A 21,013-nucleotide genomic window follows, 5' to 3' on the forward strand; every position below is an offset into this window, starting at 1 on the left:
TATGCCGAACTAGCTGTCTACTAAGTCTACTGAGAACCACTGCTGTAATTCCTCAGTATGAAAAAAGAAAATAATTGAATTGTATGTCAGAACAATTAATAAGTGGAATGACTTTCCTCTAGAAATTGTAGATGCTCCAACACTGGAGGTTTTTAAGATGATATTGGACAACCATTAGTCTGAAATGGTATAGGCCAGGGGTAGGCAACCTTGGCTCTTTTATGACTCATGGACTTCAACTCCCAGAATTCCTGAGCCAGCATGGCTGGCTCAGGAATTCTGGGAGTTGAAGTCCAAGAGTCATAAAAGAGCCAAGGTTGCCTACCCCTGGTATAGGCTTTACTGCTTGAGCAGGGGGTTGGAATAGAAGACCTCCAAGGTCCCTTCCAACTCTGTTATTCTATTCTGAATAAAATGTTATTCAAGCTACATTGTTTTTTTTTTAAAGCTTTGAATACCTTACCTCGAATACTAATCACCCTGAGACTTGAGCATATGAAGGAAGTTGCTTTGCTTGTTCTGAATTGGGTCATTAACCCAGTTAACATAGATTTGTTTCCACTGAGACCTATAAAGCAGTTCTTCCTGGCCCCTCTCGATTTTTTAAATGACGTTTCTAGAGTTTGAGTCTAAGGCTTTCTGTGTGTAAACAGCTCCCCTACATAAAACTCAGTTCTTCCTGTTCCTTTCGTAAGGCCATCACTGCAAACTGCTTCTACCGACTCCCTGCAGGATCTGGCCAACTCGTCTACCTACCAAATCACTTGCACCTCTGTAACTGGCATTAAAGTATCTTACCTAAGATTCAGGCAATAGTACAAGATTAATAACCACGGGGAACCCAATCCTCCATTAATGCTTGCAATTTCCTTTTGAAACCATGGTGGCCATCACATATGATGGCAGCAAATTATAATTTAATTACTTTTTTCAGAGTATACATGCTTTCTTATACTTCACTCTCCACTCATTCACTTTCCTATCAGGCTAACAAAGCTTCCTCTTTTCTCAGAATATAAAGACTTCAGAGGTAATAATAATAATAATAATAGTAAAGTTGGAAGGGACCTTGGAGGTCATCCAGTCCAACCCCCTGCTCAGGCAGGAAACCCTATACCATTTCAGACAAATGGCTGTCCAGTCTCTTCTTTAAAACTTCCAGTGTTGGCGCATTCACCGCTTCTGGAGGCAGGTTGTTCCACTGGTTAATTGTTCTAACTGTCAGGAAGTTTCTCCTTAGTTCTAGGTTGCTTCTCTCCTTGCTTAGTTTTCACCCGTTGCTTCTTGTCCTGCCTTCAGGCGCTTTGGAGAATAGCTTGACTCCTTCTTCTTTGGGGCAGCCCCTGAGATATTGGAACACTGCTATCATGTCCCCCTTGCAAATGCAAGGATGGTGCACTGAATCATAACGCTCTCGTACAGTTTAAAATTATTTAGCTAGCTATTTGCATAATATTGCTACCAGGGAAAAACGTCTTTAATTACAGCTCTTTGGCTCTTTGCAATCCAGGAATCGGGAATGGCTTTAATTACGTTGGTCCCGCTCGAAAAAGCGGGTCAGCCTTGGAATGTTGGCCTGTTGCAAAACCGAACCGATGGCATCGTGGGATCGCATTTTGACCACAATCTAGAGCAGTCTCCGGGCGCCTCACTTCTTCAGCCGCTTCCGCATTCTTTTCAATCTCCGCTGGAAATCCTGGTCTGGCGGCTGCTTTACTGGAACTCAACTCCCGCGGATGAGGATCTTCTTCCCACCCCCCTCCCCGCTTTGCGGAGCCCCCCCTGGTTCCTTCCGCACGGAGGAGGCGCCTGATGGCAACCCAGAGCCCCACGTGCGGGGCGCTGGGGGCGGAACCTCCCCTTTCGGTTTGGGGAAGGGAAGCGCTCCCGCTCCGCCTCCAGCTCCACCCGCGCGAGGCCGAGTGACTTTCCAGCCCGGCGCGGAGCATCGGGCGCATTTCTCGTCGTAGCTTCCCAGTGGCGGCTTAAGCGCGATGCCCAGGCGGCTCTCCGGTGCCGGACCGCGGCATCAGATGCCGCCCGCCGCTTGCCTGGTCCGGGCGGTCGCCTTCTTGCTGTTGGTGCAGGTCCCCGGGGCGCAGAGCCTCGGCCTCTACTCGCCCGGTGACCTGCTGGTGCAGCTGGAGACCAGGACGCTGGAACGCCGCATCTTTAACTCCACTGGCGCCTGGGTGGTCGAGTTTTACGCCTCCTGGTGCGGCCACTGCAAAGCCTTCGCCCCGATTTGGAAGGGGCTGGCCAACGACACGAAAGGTAAGTGGAGCAGCCGCCCGTGGCCGAAAGCCAACAAGTGCCCGCGCGGGGATCCGCCTGATCCCCTTCGCTACTCCCGGCTCCGCTCCCGAGCAGGTGTGCGCCCGGGAGGGGACTCCAGGTTGCGCCAGTTCAAGAGATGCCCTCTCGGCTGGTCCTGGCTTCGCAGGTTGCCCGCAGCTGGCGGTAGAGTAAGTCCGAAATTAAATCCTGGTTAACGAAACCAGCCGCTGCTCCCATTCTCAGTGAGCTGAATTGCAGCCGCTTCCCGGAACAGGATTTTGTCCTAGGTGCTCTTTTTCTCGGCGTTAGCTTGCTTTTTTTTTTTTTTAATCACGTTTTCTTTTGCCTGTTTGTGAAACGCAGCCTTTCCCAGCCAGGTGCCTCCCAGTGCACTGTATTACAACGTCCGTAATTCCCAAACATGACTCACCAGGCTCCTTGGATTATAAAAGCTGCAGTCAATGCAGGAACAGAGAATTCAGAAGTTCCCTTGGTGTACTTTTCACTGTATTTCCTGTGGAGCAAACCTAATAGCGTTTTCTTNTTCTTCTTCTTCTTCTTCTTCTTCTTCTTCTTCTTCTTCTTCTTCTTCTTCTTCTTCTTCTTCTTCTTCTTCTTCTTCTTCTTCTTCTTCTTCTTCTTCTTCTTTCTAGGCATAGTTTGGGCTTTACATTAGAGGAGTATGGGGAGAGAGGATTAAATTCCTAGCTATTTCCAGATGCAGATAAAAATCCCTGAAACTGTGAGGAAGAACTAAAAAGGGTGGCCTTTCTTTCTAATTGTTCCTCCACCTGCAAAGAACTTTGTTCTACAAGTCCCCTCCACTTATAAGCTGCATTTGTCCTATACTGCTATATATTTGTCTCTGTCCTATACTGCTCTCTCTCTGCCAATTACTTTCCTCACTCCAGTAGGCTTATATTAAATCATTAAACGGTGTATTTAGATTTGTCTTGTTGTACTGACTATACTTGCTGTACCAGTTCATTCCTGTTAAGTAAATACAGTTTTAAAGCCTTGCCTGCTGTTTCTAACACCAGTACATTGTCTGCTGTGTACAGTAGTTCAAATATCTGGAGGGTGTCTGGTTAGAAGGATGCCTCTAGGTACAGGTAGTCCTTGACTTGCGACCACAGTTGACCCCCAAATTTATGTTGCTCAGTGAGACAGTTGTTAAAAGGAATTTTGCACCATTTTGTGACCTTTCCTGCCACAGTTGTTAAGTGAATCAATGCAGCTGTTAGGTTAGTAACACAGTAGTTAAGTGAATCCGGCTTCCCTTTTGATTTTGCTTGTCAAAAGGTTGCAAAAGGTGATCACATCATCCCAAACACTGCAACCGTCATAAATGAGTCAGTTGCCAAGCATCCGGGTTTTGATCATATCACCATGGGGGTGCTGCAACAGGTTGTAAGTGTGAAAGACAGTCATAATTCACTTTTTTCAGTGATGTTGTAACTTCAGACAGTGACTAAATGAACTATTATAAGTCAAGTACTACCTGCACGTGCTAAACACACAACCTGTGAAACCCTGACATTTTCTAGCTGGGGTAAATTACAAAAGACATGCACAGTTTCTTCTGACTGCATGGATTCTGTGAGGGTGCCCTGAACCGTCTGTGCATTATTGAATATCACAGTCGAACAATTGTTTCATCTCTGTTTTGCTTAAAAGAACAAGAACCGCAATTTAAATCTGTTTTGCTTCTCAGCTGCAGGCATGTTAGTGCTTTACAGCTAATCTTCACAGTTATTACTCTCTATTAATGGATACGTTTGTGTAATCCTGTCATAATTTCTCTTTTAGAGTTCTGTATGAACATTTACCACCAACTGTCATTTTCATTACTTTTTCAATTATGACCAAATGTCTTTGTTATTACTGTTACTATTTTTATATCTCTGGAACAAATATTCCCACTCTTTTTCCTTAGGCATCCTTTGTGGTGCCTTTAATAAGCTTCAGCAGTAAATGTCCATTTTAGTGCCAATCTATTTCATTAACCCTTGGCTTTAGGATTGCAATGAGCCTCTTGTTCCTTTGTATCCTGGTGTTTTTAAATTATTTTTCTTTTATTCTAATTCAAAAGGAGAGGTAGAAGGTTTTTTTTTAAAAAAAAATCCCTTGATGGATCAGTATTCCTTTTAACAGACTGGCTGCTATAAGTGTTTGTGTTCAATAATACTTCTGTTTGTGTTCAATAATACTTCTGAATGTTCAATAATACTTCTGAAGGATTTTATTTTGGAACCTTCAGGCCAATTTATGGGAATTATTATTTGTTAAATATATGTGACCTGACTCCCAACAATTCTGGGACTCTTCATTCCCATCTGTCTTTCAGAATAGGTAGGTGTATCTCAGTTCATAAGGCTAAATTTAGCTTGGAACCATAGAACGGAATCATGGCTCAATTCTTATTGTATCTACTTTTATGCTAGTCAGCCATTGTTCTGTGACAATTTGGCAACTGGGTGAACAAATCAGTATAAACAACCCTTGCACTCAAAACTCAACTCTGCTCTGTCTTCATTAGGCAGTTTTGGGCAGATAACAGAGTGCTCCTTGCCTGTTGCAATCTAAAGATAAAAATAGCAAGAATGATAATCTCATTGTGATATGCTTTGAGCACAAACGCACTTGTCACGGATGCCCTTCCTTTTTCTCTGGACAGAAGGAAATGAGCAGAGAAGTAAGAAACAGTAAGTTTAACATTTACGTGTGTTATTTGCATAACAACCATGGGGGATGCAAGAGGCCATGCTGGGGAGCTGGACTGATAACCATATCTTTGCTAATCAGCTTTAGTAAAGAGAACTCGGTACAAGCAAAACTAGGTAATGACTTGCAAGCAAAAAATGTGGAAGATATTGACAATGGAAAAGAACCTTGCAGGCCTGGCTGTTTCTCTCTTTTTCTTTAATGTGGCACCTAAAGCAGCAATGTAGACTAGTGTTGAGTGATAGATTGTACCTTATTAGAAGACAGTCATACTCTCTCAACTGCACCTATCTATCAGAAGTCACTCCCTAGTCTGACATATAGCAGTGGTTCTCAGCCTGGGCCACGTGGCCCCCAGAGGGTCATAACATGTTTCTAAAGGACCACAGTGTATATATGATACAGTTTAAATCAAGGATTCCCAAACTCATGAGCTCATTGACCCCTTTATGAAGTTTCATGTTGTTCATCAACTCCCAAACATTTATTATGTGAACATAATTTAAAAATAGCATTTTAACTAATAAGTTATAATAACTTATAACAAGTTATAATAACAATAACAATCCCAAAGCAACTGGAGCACCACTTCTACACCATTGGCATTGACAAAATTACCATCAGTCAGTTGCAAAAGGCAGGTTTACTTTGAGGAGCTTACATCCTGCAATGATACCTTTAGTACCATTAAACAACTTCTGCCCATCCCAGGCCTTTGGGAAGGACTTGATAAATGAATTAAAACGCCAAAGCCAATATAAATGTCTGGCTGACTGTTCAACCAACTATAACAAACACAATTATGGATAATTTAATTGATTCTTGGGGGTCAGTATTAACTACTTTGGGGAACCCTTGTTTGATTGGTGTGTAGTGCAGATGGAGAGAGTCTTCAGAAGTGAATGAGGGGGCCATGAGCAAAAAATGATTAACAATTTCTGTTAGATAGCATCTTCCAGTATCAACTGATAATTTTTGTGCAAGCATGATATGAATAAGGATAGACTTTATATCAGTTCAGCATTAGGTATATGATGTTGTGAAGATGTTATTTTTCTAAGCATCTTTGCAATAAAAATATATATTCTTTACAATATATTCCTGCATAAGAGTGTACTGTATTTTTATTTATTTATTCAGTATGTTGAGCCCATTTCAAACTCTGGACAGTGAACACTCATATAAACAATCAAAACACAATACAGGAAAAAAATAAATACAAAGAGCAACCAAGAGATATTGTAATCTGTTCCTGTCAGCATAACCAGGAACTGGGCCCTTCACAGACTCAGGACCCCAGGCCTGGATACATAGCCAGGATCTCAAGGCCTTCTGAAACGCCAACAGGGTCAAGGCCATCCCGATTGCAGGAGAAAAGGTACACACATCTGGTTACCTACCTGGAGTATGCCCATCCTACCAGACCAGATTGGACCAGATACAAACTGTTGGAAAAAGACAGTCCTTTAGGTAACCTGCTCCCAAACCATGGAGGGCTTTAAAATTGACAACCATCACCTTGAATTGCACTTGAAAAGACACTGGTAACCAAAGCAAAGCAATAATGTTATGTGTGCTGAATAGCCAATGCTATTTACAACCCATGCAGCTGCATTCTGTACCAGTTTAAAGTTGACTCCCAATTTCCCCATTATCATACAAGTGGTCATGCCTGTGCGCGCACACATACACAGACAGAAACACACATGCATCCTCCATACCAGAGAAACAACAACAAAGGGAAAAAATCAAGAAGATGTTGTGCTAAGGGAAAGTTGTACCTGCACTGAGAGGAGAATGAAATAGAAAAGTGGGAAGAAAATTGAATAAGAAGAGATTAAAGGAAGGTGTAATTGAATGGAGAAGAAAAGAGAGAGAGAAGCCCTAGTCTGTTCTTTCAAGAAGGATTACATTTAACAAGTAAGAGGTCACTTCCAAGGAAGGGATCATCTTCAGGATAGACATTAAAGGCACTACAATGCAACTCTTTTAAGCAACCCTGCTTGTAGTTGTTGGCACTTTAATTCTTTTGTTTGTTATTTGCTCAATGATTTGCTCAGCAAAAAATATATGTCTGTGATAGACTACAGCAGGGGTGTCAAACTGCCGGCCTGCGGGCTGGTTGCATCATGCAGAGGCCACACCTACCCCAGCTCTGGCAATGCAAAAAAAGTTGCAATATGTTTGACACCCGTGGACTACAGGTTCCCAGGGAGGAGGGAGTACCTTCTAAGAAGGAAACGAGACAAGAGCCAACACAATCCGGATCTGGATCATGGGAAGAGGAAGGGATTTAGGATAGCCACTCTCTAGAATCTCCCAGGATATATACTTTAGGTTAGAGTAGTATAAGTTTACTCTGACAACATTCTGTCTAGGTGGTATGAGTAAATAAGGAACTGAACTTTGACTGGATTTTTTTACATCATTCTTAGGCTGAACCTGACAATCTCCTCCCAGGCAAAAGCTGGGGGAAAACCCTCATTTTTTCAGGCAAATAAGATAACCTCTTGGAACTATATATTAGGTCAATAGATCCTACTGACAGTAAAGTTCAAGAGAGTGCTGGAAATGTAATCAAAACAAAACCATTATATTTTTGTTGCAAGATCTGCAACTTGAATGTGGCAGAGGATTGTCTAATATTTAAACTGCTGTCTAATTTAATTTAGTAAAGTTTTGGTTTAATAAAGTTCTTATGTTTATAGATTCTACTTCTTGAGCAAGAATTCTAAGTAGCAAACTTAGAAATCCACTTGATCAGGAATGATTCCATTCATTTTTCTCTTTTTCTTCATGGTTTCTTCTCCTTCTCTTTTTCCTTTTTTAATGGTTCATTGCACAGTCAGGCAGATATTCAAACTGGATTTGGCATTTTTATCCACCTATTGAATTCTTCCCATGTTGGTGTTGGCGTTCGATGGTATTGATGGTATTGTTGCAGGATGTAAGCTGTTCCGAGTAAAGCTATCTTTTGCAATTGACTGATGGTACTATTGGTAACAACGCATTGTGTTTTCTTTAGCCACAGTTGTTCTACTTCTGTTTGCAGGCTCTTGTATTCTGTGATTTCCCCCCCTCCATTTCTTTTTCTTCTATTCTGCTGTCTCCAGGTATTGCCACATCCACTATTCACACTTTTTGTCTTTCTTATTGATAATGGTTAAGTCTGGGGTATAATATGGCTATTTGAATTCTAAAGTCCCAGAGCACTTTAGCTTCTTCATTTTCTATGACTTTCTTTATTTTATGATCCCACCAATTCTTACTTGCAGGCAAATGGTATTTCTTGCAGATCTTCCATACACCATTGTTGCTACTTTGTCATGCTGTTGTTTGTAATCAGTCTGTGCAATCTTCTTGCAGCAGCTAACCAGGAAGTCCATTATTTCTTCAACTTCTTTCAAAGATGGCATTTTCTCTCTGTTATTGTCTTCTTAATTCTGGCTTTGTATCCATTTGTTCTTAAGCCTTGACCTTGTGCAGCCAGAATTAGCCTGTCTGTCTCTTTCTTCAACTTCCCTGCTCTTAGCCATTGCCAGGTCCTGTTATTATCTGCTGCTATTTTTTTTAATGTACTGAACATGTAATTCTTTGTCTTCCCATGTCTCTTCGATTCTTCATTTGGTCTTTCTTGTAGGCAAGTTTGGCCTCTCTAATATTCAATAAACCTTCCTGATATACTAGCTTCAGTGCATCTTCTTCACCGTCCTTCAGATATTCTACCAATGCCCTTTTTTGTATGATGTGCTTGCAACATTCCATGCCCACCTATTTTTCTTGGTAAGTAGAGTCTGTCAATATTGCTGTGAGAATGAAGGGCATGATTTATTGTCATTATTTTTCTGTCTTCCTATCAAGGGATTTTAGTCCTGCTTGAGTCCAGTACATATCACAGCTGTGTATCTAATGACTGTAATTGCCCAGGTGTTAATTGCCTTGATGGTAAAGTACACTGATTTGGGGCTTTTAAGATCTTCTTCACTCTCTTGATCTATTCCCTTTTGACTTTTTCCTTGATTTCTGTATGCTTGATGTTGTCAGCTTGAAGGATGCCCAGGTATTTGTAGTGATTGTCTTCATTATATTTTTTATTTTATTTCCATAGGGCATCTTGATTCCTTCAGTTTTCACTATTTTCCCCTGTTCATTGCTGCACATGGCACATTTGTTCAATCCAAACTCCATTGCAACATCTTGACTGTTATATATGGACAGCGTTGAGCAGTGATGCTATTTCAGATGGTGTTTTTCCATATAGCTTCAGATCATCCATTAAAGGAAGTGAGATAACCTTGCAGATGTTTTTCATATTTGAGAGCCATGATCTGAGTTATTCAGTATTGTAGATAGAGGAACCACTGCAGTGACAAGCAGTAGTGGTGATAGTGAATCTCCTTGAACGATTCCTCTCTTGATATTAAGCTCTCTCAATTTATCATCATTGACCAGCACCTAGGTCAGTGATGGTGAAATTTTTAGAGACCAAGTGCCCAAACTGCAGCCCAAAACCCACTTATACATTGTTGGGTGCCAGGTGGGTGTGGCCCATTGGCTGGGCGTGGCTGCGGTGATAACGGCAGACTGGGTGGGACTAAAAAGTTCAATCAATCAATTCCAACTTTGCAAGATCTTTTTTTTCCCTGCGAGAAGTTGAAATTGACTGATTGAACTTTTTTTTTTTTGCACATGGTGGTGGAGGCCTAAAGCAAAAAGGTTTTATAAAACCCAGCTGAAGGCCTAGGACTGGGGCGACGGCGTGCGTGCCCACAAAGAGGACTCTGCGTGCCACCTCTGGCACCTGTGCCATAGGTTCGCCACCACTGACCTAAGTCTTCCATTGTAGTATCAGTCTTTGCATAAAGCTTCTGACGTTTCAACTGACTCCTTCTAGGCACTCGATTATCCAGTCATGTGCCAGGGAGTTGAATGCCTTCTTGTAGTCAATCCATGTTGCATTCAAGTTGGTCTTCCTTCTCCTGCAATTTTTCAAAATCATCTTGTCAGTTAGGAGCTGGTTGTTTGTTCCTTGGCTTTTGGGGCTGTTTCATTTCTGCTTAGATATTAAAGAGCTTGTTTTCAACTAAATGCTGCTGAACTGCATCAGTTACCACACCAGTTAGCAATTTGAAACTTGTTGGTGAACAGGTAATTGGTCTATAGTTGCCTGAGTGCCCTTTGCTAGATTTTTCATTATCAGATGGATTTTGCCAGATGATAAACCACTCTTCAGTTTTACCTCCTTCCAGTATGTTATTAAATGCTTCACAATGAGTGGATGTAGAACAGTCAGATATTTCAGCCCAAAACCAGCAGTTCATCTTCACCTGGAGCTGACCAATTCCTGATATTCCTGCCCTTTTGTCCACCATTTCTGCTGTTATTACAAATTCTTTCATTTTGGTTTCTTTTTTACTTATATTGTATGTTTCCTTTAGTCAAGCTGCATTCTTGCTGTATTTCTTTAGGTTGACCCATATCTGCGCCCAGAATGGCACCGTTTCTTCTTTGTTAGGTATTGATTGATTTACTGCAGTCTCCCCATTGATGGATTGCTAGAAACATTTCTGAATGAATTAAAACTGGAGATTCTACCCTATAATAATTTGCTATTTAAGCCTCCTATCTGCTGATCTTCTTGGCTATGGCTGTTATTTGCTGCTATATTATTTCCAGTGCTTCTCTTAATCTTCCTTGTTTTATTATTATCATCTTTATTTCTATATTATTATAACTTTGGGCATGTCCATGTCAAAATTATCTCCCAAAAACACTGATAATTGTTTTGCTAACGTATTACTGTAGATAGGACAGTCTGAATCCTTTTGCTAGCTACAGGTAGTCCTCAACTTACAACCACAATTGAAACTGGAATTTTGGTCAGTAAGTAAGACATCACATGACTGCAGCACTTAGCAGTCACAAGCCTGGCACTCCTGGTTGCCATCATTAATTGAGGATCACAGGTTGTTGAGCAGAGGGAGCCACAAATAAGGAGTGGGGAGGTGCCACAGGAGGATGGGGAAGGCTCTGGGAGGCCCGGCACAGGCTGCACCTGAATTGGGAGAATGCTGCAGGACAGCACAAAATTGCAACTGCTCTGTGAAGCCTCGGGCACCTCACCTGACCCAGCAGCACTTATGACTGTTGATAATAAGGTCTGATAATAAATTTCCTTTTCATTTTGCTATAAGGGCTTAGGCCAGTGATGGCGAACCTTTTAGAGACCAAGTGCCCCAAAACCAGCCCTGCCCACATCCCCCATCTGCCCTGCCCCCGCTTCTGCCCTCCCATCTGCCCCGCCCCTGCCCGCCCACAGGGCCAGTCACTGCCTCCATGGCCCACCGATCACCCAGGCGGTCCAGCAGTGCCATGGCGGCCAGACCCTCCGCCTGTGCCCCACAGCATCAACTGTGTGCGACGGGGAACAAGGGTGGAATCTTGTTCCCACTGCCTGGCTGCCATGTCCTTGGCTGCTCTGCTCCACGTGGGCCATGCTCGGGGGCGACGCTCCAGGGGAGCTGCTGGTGAGGAGGGGGCCGCGGTGGGAGGCAGGACTGGGGCAATGGCACACATGCCCACAGAGAGGGCCCTGAGTGCCGCCTTGGCATGCGTGTCATAGGTTCACCACCACTGGCTTAGGCTGTGTCTGTAGTGAACTGCCCTCCATTGTGCTGCAGAAGTAGAATATTAGTGCTCAAACCAGATTATAAATTTAAGCCTGAAAATGGCTGCGGAATTTGGACAGGTTTATAATGTGCTGCTATAAAACCAACATAGGCCAAGTCATTTATACACTTTATAAATGCTTCTTCCAGCATGTCCATTTGTCACAGAAGCTAGTATTCAAACTGGTGGGCATCCAAATTTGGTCAGTAGGAAATTCCTAATTTTCAGTGCCACATTTTCTTTCGCTTACATAGATTAAAAAGAAGAGTCTAAACCAGGGGTAGGCAACCTTGGCTCTTTTATGACTCGTGGACTTCAACTCCCAGAATTCCTGAGCCAGCATGGCTGGCTCAGGAATTCTGGGAGTTGAAGTCCACGAGTCATAAAAGAGCCAAGGTTGCCTACCCCTGGTCTAAACTAAGTGGATTAAGAAAAAAAAATGTTGGCTTCCAGGATAAAGCCCAGTTCCTATCCTTATCTGTCTAAAACCCCAATTTATTTGAGATGATAGCCAGATTTTCTTTTAGTTCCAAGACTGAGAAGGAACTGCTAGAGAGACTTCTATATTTAGGATGCATCTTTGTTTAGCGCTCTCAGCTCCACAGGTAGAATGGAAAATTGCCCAAATGTAAGTGTGCCACATTATCTGCCAAATATATTTTGTGGTGGAAATGAGGAAGAAACCTTTTTCTTTTATGTGATAACTGTATTTACTCTCTGGAATACTGTATGCTGCCTTGTGCTATTATAAGAGGCTATAATGATACATTATGCCTGGGATGAGAAAAAAAATGAAACAAATGTATGGAAAAAAAGCATTACATGTTTTTAGAGCCAGAGTTATTAAGGGATAAATATATTTCCTTTTTATATGTTTTCTGATCTGACATTAACCTCTGGAGAGGAAATAATCATGGAATCTTCCTCCTCCTCCTCAATTATGTTAAAACATTTGTAGCACAGTATATCATCCCTGTTAGATGAGGTTTAGATCTCACTACAATAGCAAACTCAAGTGATCTAATGCAACTTTTAGATAACAGATTTAAAAAAAGGTTGTGCATTGTAAATCTGTGTCGTCTGCATTTTTGGAAAGAATACTAGCTTGGGAGAGGAAATAAATTAGGCATAAATTGGAAAGTAAAATTGAGCAAGTATATTCAATTGCCTCCCTTTAAGGGATTTTCCTTGCCAGCAAACAGGACAGTCAAGGTTCCGACTTAACGCCTTAAAACTCATTCCTTGGCTCTGTTCAGGAAAGTCTTGGCTCTTGAGGCAGTCACGTTCTGCACCACACACTCTTTTCTCTTGTAGTTGCAATTTTGTTCTCCCTCTGATCCCATTTCACTCCTAACAGCGGAGACAGTTTCCTTGTTTTTGTTTTTAACAACCTATTTGGGAATTTCTTGGGATGGTTCATATGTAGGAGTTGGAAATATTCCACTCTCGCAAGAGTTGACCATGGCAAAACATCTTTTAAAGCAAAATCTATGCAGATGCAATGGAAAGAGTACTGTAGCTTGCCAAGTCTCCCTTATGTGCATTTCATGTGAAAATAAAAATAATTAATATAGAGCATTTGTTTAAAAATAGCTTGCTGGTTGAGTGTCTCTTTCCCAAGCATAGGCTGTGGAAAACCTGATTTGAGTCTACTAAAGGCAAGGCTTTTTGAAGACATTTGCAGTGAAAGCTTAAAACTCAAACTTGGCAGGCAAAATGCGTTGCTCTGTGAGGTAGTTATACCAATTCTTTTGTGCCTTCAAGTCTGTTTTTGAGTCCTGATGACCGCTTGATCTGGTCCCTGCAGTTTCCCTGGCAAGATTTTTGACCAGTTTCCTAAGGCTGGGTGAGAATGACTGGCCCAAGGTCATCCAGCTGGCTTTGTTGTAAGGCAGGACTCGAACTCACAGTCTTCCAGTTTCTATGCTGGTGCCTTAATCACAACACCAAACTGGCTAGCTTGCCTAATGCTGAAGCTTTGTGTTAGATGCCACTTACACGATCTGGTCTTCCTTAACACTGGTCACATCATACACCTAGTCCTTGACTTATAACCACAATTGAGCACAAAATTTATGTTGCTAAGTAAGTTTTGCCCATTTCCCCACCTTTCTTGCCACAGTGTTAAGTGAATCACTGCAGTTGTTAAGTTAGTAACAACTTTTCAGTACCATTGTAACTTTGAATGGTCACTAAATGATCTGTTGTAAGTCAAGGACTACCTGTACTGTACCCAAGATAACATGTATACTGCAGAAGACAAAATGCTGAGGAAACCTGGAGCCGCCCCGAACAATTATGGAGTACAGTAGCTTATTTTGCACTAGGAAATTTCTTTCTATCTAACTTACCTCGTAGGGTTTTTATGAAAATGAAAAAAGAACTCTCTGAGAACAAATCATAATATAATCAACAATACAATACAATACTGTAAACAAATCATAGCCCAGTGTTATACTGAACAACTTCTCCAAATTGCACTGTATTATTTATATATAATAATAATTTATGTGAGCAGGAAACTTCTGTGTGGGAGAACATTTGTAGCTTTTGCTTATGATCCGGGAAAAATACAGTCCTAAGTCCATAGATTAACTTGCTGCAAGATTTCTGCCAAAATGTCTTTCAAATGGTTGACTGGACAGAATGACATTTTCTTAAACCTTCCCACCGAAGTTAATTTGTGTTTTTCCCCCCATGTGGAACAATTATTGCTTTGTGCCTAGAAATCAGGAAGTAATTAGTACCTAAGCCAGCATTCATCTGTCTTTTCATTCTTCATTGTGTTGGATTGTAGGTTCCATACTTTCCAACCAATGTCATACAAAATTACAATAATGGGTGTAGTAGTCGACAAGGGAAGACCAAGACCTGAAGAAAAAGGTTAGCTTAGGTCTTTCTTACAGAGTTGTAAATCCTTCCACGTGGTGAGTGTGGAGGTTGCAAATGTTCCATAAAAGCATAACTTGTAAAGTTCTATATTTTATATTCAAATACATGCCTTTGTTAGATCTTTTATTCCCCATCTTCTGTTTCTTGTGTGGAACTACAGGCTATGGAGTGACAGGAAGCTATTGGATCAAGATAGGGGAAATAAAATGAATGGTCCATAGTAGATCCCATCATTTGCCTTGATCTTTAAACAGCTGTTTTCATTCAGTGTTTCACTGGTTCTTTGTCCCTCTTCCTTATATGATGGATTTCAAGGGACTTTTAAGCTATGGTTTCCAGAATTTGCAAACCTGAAACAGGTCCATAACCCTCTAGAAAAATCAAAGGTTCAAAGGGAATTGGAGGGGTAGTCTCCCTTGCCCTCCCTTCCCCAACTACAAGACACAGAGCAGAACAGCTGCTCTATAAATTGTGTTCGTCTGATTTCCCTCCTACCCATTCTCTTGCTTCTCTGCCTATTTCTTCAGTTTATATAGTTAGTCCTCGACTTATGATCACAGTTGCGCCCAAAATTCATGTTGCTAAGTGAGACATTTGTTAAATGAGCTTTGCCCCATTTTACAACCTTTCTTGACACAGTTGTTAAATGATTCACCACAATTGTTAAATTAGTAAAACAGTTGTTAAGTGAATCTGGTTTCCCCATTCATTTTGCTTGTCAGAAGGTCGCAAAATATGATCACATGGCCCAGGGAAACTGCAGCTGTCATAAGTATGAAACGGTCATAAATCATTTTTTTCAGTGTGGTTGTAACTTCAAATGGTCACTAAACGAACGGTTGTAAATTGAGAACTCCCAGTATGCTGCTTCATTTCTAAAGACACAGAGCAGATTTGTACTCTTATTTCTAGAAAGAACACTTAACATGTCAGGAAGCAAATGTAATTATTTTAACCAGGAGACGTTTTAACAGTATTCTGATTACTGAAATTTTCCATATGGGGAAGAGGAGATGAAAGGATTTTGCTAAGATCCTGCTGAATCAGTGGCAAAATGGAAAAACAGGAATATGTTCTGTAGAAAATAGTTATTGGCTGCTTTTGGATCTATGGGAAGAAATATCTGTATCCTTTATCACATTCCATATGTTGATCTTGGGATTTAATCTCATAGTCCAACTTTCCTCAACCTGGTGGCTTTTAGATAATTTTGGACTATTCATAATCAGAACTCTGAGGCATCTTTGCGACTATATTCCTGTCTTCTCATTGTCATTCCCATCCTTATTATGCAAAAACATGACAATGGCCTTTTGGGAGAAGAACACATGCTTGGTTTTCTGATTAAATATTTCTAAAACAGCAAAATGGTTTTTCAGGTAAATTCGGATCAAGCTAAAAACTACAACTAGCAGGCAATGCAGTTTACAAAGTTCAGTCATCATGTGATGAAAACACATCATTTTAAGTTGAAATATGATCCCTAGCCCACCTCAAGAACTGTGACTTTGTCTTACATGGCTTAAACAGAAGGCCTTTTATCACATGCCTGGTGTTAATCAGTTCTTCGGTGCAGCAGTGTCCCAGGACCTTGGAATCCTTTGTATTATCTTCATTTAGAGAGGATAAAGAGTCTCTTTGCTAGAGATAGTCATCCTGTACTGATAATGGCTTTACTGGCTGAGAGATGTCACTCATTATCAGGCCAGCTTTACTGGCTGAGAGATGTCACTCATTATCAGGTCATGGCAAAGACCGACCATCTTTTGCTCAGTCAATTATACCTGCATCTGTTGAGGCCAGTCAGCCTCTGGTTTTTGTCCACTGCCATTTAGTCATGGACCTTTTCAATAAGAACAGATTGTTCCCTTCTCTAGAGGTTTGACCCTTAATTGTGTATTCTCTTTTCAGGGCTATATCACTATTTTGCCTCAAATTATTTGGACACTAAAGCTTATCAGCTTCCAAGTCAATTATGAGAGATTTTTCTTTCTTTTTGGTTATAGAATTCATGGGACCACAGTAAATAGCCACAATCTTACCACTGCTACAACTAACATGTATATATAAGGCTGTTCCCACAAAAGAGTTGGAGCCAGCTTCTTTGCATGAGCATAAGATAATTTCTCCTTTTGTTTCTCCTTGTGTCAAGGAATCCTTCCATTCATGGTTGACTTCAGGCAATTTCCCCAAAGATGCTTCCTTTATGCCTCTGCCAGATCCACAAGGTAGATCAGACTAAGACAGCAATACCATATAAATCAGAACTACTTTTATTGTAGTAGTTATAGTAACAGAATCTTGCAAGTCTGAACATATTCCTCCCCCCCCACAGCCAGCATCTTTATGTGAACTAGGTAGGGCTTGTTTGTCTGAGGCGTTTTCTCAAATTAGTTTCTGCTCCAGGCTCTAGCCCCATTTATCTGACTGTTGCCTTGTAGTGACTCTTCCTCCTGTCTTTCAAGGTCATTTCCTATACCCTCTACAATCTCCCTCCCTTCCTTATGCATGTTCTCACCACCACTATTTCCATTTCCTCCACACCCTCTGCATCCATTCTGGTCCAGCCATGAAGCACTGAGACACACTCATGAATTTGAGGCACGTCTAAGACTGTCTTTGTCATCAGTCTACTTGTCAGTCTTTCAAGGTAGACCAGGTCAGGAAATAAATACAAGAAATGCTGGAACTCTTTTTTATTATTATTATTATAGGATATACAAAAGCCTATGTACATTTTCTCTCCCCTTATACCATAAAGCAGGGGTGTCAAACTGCCGGCCCACAGGCCGGATGCGTCATGCTGAAACTGCACCCACCCCATTGCTGGTAATGGAAAAAAAGTCGCAATACGTCACGACATGTCACATGATGTTGCGAGTCTGACATCCCTGCCATAAATTATCAAGTTATAGGGTAGTCTTGATTTTTTTCCCCTCATCCTTTCCTATCTGTTCAGTCTTAGCTCATGTTCACCTGATCATTTATTGAATTCCTCCTTCAAGGCCATCCCCCTATTTCTCTACTTGACCTTAAATAAGCTTGAACTCAGCTGAAACTTTCCAGAAACTAAACACCAAACACTGCAAGGGTATGACAGAATTATTATTATAATATCAAGATCAAAGCCCTATTAACACAGTTGCCTCTTACAATTAAGGTTTTTGTTCCACTTTATAACAACTTAGATTAGGTTATTTTTCTTTTTTTGATGGCTTAGTAGGAAACCTACTTTATGCTTCCCATGGTGTGTGCTATTGATAGTGTCCACATTCCTATCCTGAGAACAAAAGTATATGGCACTTCCATTGCTGGATTTTTATGCAGCTTAATGAAAATACTTTGAGGAATTTATCTAAAAACTTCAGTTTTATCCCATGTCATGCCAGGTCTTTCATATTTTAGCTTTTCTCTTTCATCTGAAAAAAGTGATGCGTGGCTCCACTAACATTCATAAAAAGCCACGATGACATCAGAATGACCATATGCATCATGACATCATCATGCAAATAAGAACTGATGCAAGTTTGCTGAGTCCCTTGATTTATGTGGTAATGGATGCATGGTTGTTATTTCCTTACCCTCCCACACCCTTGTTGAATGCCATGTTTGGTTTCCATAACAATATATCTCCTCCCTTTTTCCTTTGTAAAGTGGCCCTTTTCTTTCCCTCTTGACCACAGTATTTCATGGTAAGCCTAGCATGTCCCTGCTGTTTGTGACTTGGAGCTTTCCTGTGATATCTCAGTGTTCATGTCAAAAACCTTTGAGTACACTGAGGTACAGCTCCAGTTCGCCTTTCAACTCCTCCCTAGCTAGGAGTTGAAAATGATTTGATGGCACTTTTATTGCTGGACTTAATGGTAACCCTGCCATGAAGGGCTTATAGGTCAATCAATCAGGCTTGGTGATAGAATCTTGTTTTTAAGATATTGCAAATGGCCAACAATGTTGGGGCCAATCTAATGTTTGTGAGAATGATGTGTCTTCCAAACAGCAGGCCCCATAGCAAAAAAAAGCTCTCATTATGGGTCCTATCAGATGGCATTCCCTAATAGATAGGACCCGGAAAGCGCTTTTAATGCTGGACCTAATGGGATGGGTAGGAGTGATTGTAAAGTGGTGGTCCCTAAGGATAACCCAGCCTTGTGTCATGAAGGGCTTTATAAGCCATCTTGAACTGCGCTGGAAGTGCACTGGCAAACAATATAGCTTGTGAAACAGAGATATAATATGCACTAATCAAGGAAGACACGAAGACACATAACTGTCTTTGCAGCTACATTTTGTACCAGCTATAACTTTTTCAACCAGGCAAACCTTTTCCTTTTCTTCAAAGTTTTTATAGCACCTTTCATTTGAGAATCTATTGGAAATTACATCATGGCTAAGTTAGTGGTAATTTCTTAAACAAGGTCTAAATAGTTTGTCTAAATTAGAATGGGATTCAAGATGATTTTGGGGTCATATAGAGCTTTGCAGACTTTACTGCCAAAATACGAATTACTCAATTTGAAAAGCTAGAGTTAGTTAATAGCCAGAGATTTTTCTGCTTGCTGTTCTCTTGATGTCAAATATCTCTCTCTCTCTCTNCTCTCTCCTCTCTCCTCTCTTCTCTCCTCTCCTCTCCTATCTATTTGTTTTATAAACACTCAGTTATATGTTTTCACATATTGGAAAAATATTTCATATATTGGAAAAATATGAATTTTTGTTGTCTTCCTCCCTTCTAGACTGGAGACCTGCTGTGATGCTGGGAGCTATAGATTGTGCTGATTTTTCCAATAAGAACGTCTGTTATAAATTTGGAATAAAGAGCTATCCCACTGTGAAGGTAAAAATTCTGTTGGTGAGGGTTACAATTCCTGTTCTCTCCACCCAGCATGATTTTGGGAAGTTATAGGCCAGCATCCCAGGAATAGTTGATCTAGATCTTTTTGCTCCATTTGGAACCAGCATTAGATTGCTGAGCATAGCAAAATCTGGTAGAGAGGCATACAATACCATCTGGTACATTCTTTAAGGAAGTTGGAAGCACTTGTACCTGCTGATCTCTCAGGAGGGGCAACTTGCAGCATCCCCAAACCCTCTTTTTGTGTCCTTTAGAAATTTGTGTAGCTGAATTTAGATGGCAAACTCTTCAGAAGGGCTACATGATTTCTTCCTGGAATTTTTGGTGGGGGAAAAAAAAGAGAAAAATTGGCACTATACACTTCAATGATCTCACTAACTTACATGTTAGTGGCCACCCTTTTATCTAGTGGTTAGTGATTATTTGTACTGTGCAAATGTGACTCTTACCACAGCCAGAAACAGACATGGATCCAGATTGCAAGTAGCAGAAGACAATCTAAAGACAGTTCACTGCCTTGCCGTTCATAGGCCAAAATGAATCTTAGATAATAGGGTTAGAGGGTGCCCTAGTCATCATTAAAGACTTTATTTATGAGGAATCAAAACTTTGATGAACCTGAGCGATTTTGTCAGTGAAATACTAACTATACAATTAGTTACAATAGCCAAATGGGAAATTTCTCTCTTGACTTTTTCCCTAAAAGAGAATTAGAAACTCTGAACAGGACTAACGGATGACAGTTATTGACTAAATTAGAGAAAAAAGGAGCTTATTACTGCTTTAGTGAAGACCATACTTTGTTGGATTTACAGTATGTTTTATCTTTCTCTGTTGGTACTCCTGATATCATTTTTGGTTTCCCAGGGCTTTAAAAGGGGCACCTTAAGGCTAATCTTGTTCAGTATCCAGCTTGCCTTCCATTGCAGTGGCACACCAGGTATTGAACTAAACAGCCCACCAGAGATCTGAGAAACTATTTAAGCTCTCTGGAAAGCATTTGAATCTATTGGGTGCTTGGGAAAGTCTATTAGACTTGGTCCCTTCGCCTCAAGGAGGTTTTAGGTGGCTATACATCACATCTGGAACATCTGGATCTGCTCATAGCAGATCTCTTAATCACTTTGAGATAAAAATGAGGTCTGATATATGCCTACCTAGATGTTTTGGCCCTGAAATTCTGTTGCCACAGAACTAGGAACTTCTAGGCTTTGTTAGAGCCAGCCTCCAGCACATCGGGGTTGAAAGCCCAACACCAAAAGGTGGGGGTTAACTACCAGCCCTGAATCCTGCCAGGCAATACACCTGTAAAATCCCCAGCTTGCCTCCACAGCTGCACTGAACATGCAGAAGCTCCTATCCCAGTATCTCAGGAGCAAAGTCCTTGATTCACAGGTAAGGTTGTTGTTCGTCCATCGATTTCGATGAAGACCTTGACATCTTGTGGATTGTGGGCCATCAACGGTGTGTCCGTAGATGGCTGATTAGACCGATGTTAGCACGGAATGTTCTGCCACATACTGAACAGAGAAATGTGGACACTGTTGCTTCAGCATTTGCAGCTCTGGCTTTACGGAGTGCTCGCTTCTCTTGTGCCAA

General features: G+C 41.2%; 1 protein-coding gene across 1 annotated transcript in view; it reads left to right on the forward strand.

The window, feature by feature from the left end:
- The first annotated feature begins 1,963 nt into the window (after nt 1–1,963).
- QSOX1 (quiescin sulfhydryl oxidase 1) overlaps nt 1,964–21,013 on the forward strand; it is a 76,914-nt gene continuing 57,864 nt past the window's right edge. The window contains exons 1-2 of the mRNA XM_015811270.1: nt 1,964–2,274; nt 19,296–19,396. Of these exons, the coding sequence (XP_015666756.1) occupies nt 1,995–2,274; nt 19,296–19,396 (381 nt within the window). The 5' untranslated portion in view covers nt 1,964–1,994. The remainder of the gene's footprint in view (nt 2,275–19,295; nt 19,397–21,013) is intronic.

Source organism: Protobothrops mucrosquamatus, unplaced genomic scaffold, assembly GCF_001527695.2.
Source record: "Protobothrops mucrosquamatus isolate PMUCROS unplaced genomic scaffold, P.Mucros_1.0 scaffold35, whole genome shotgun sequence".
NCBI classification, from domain to species: domain Eukaryota; kingdom Metazoa; phylum Chordata; class Lepidosauria; order Squamata; family Viperidae; genus Protobothrops; species Protobothrops mucrosquamatus.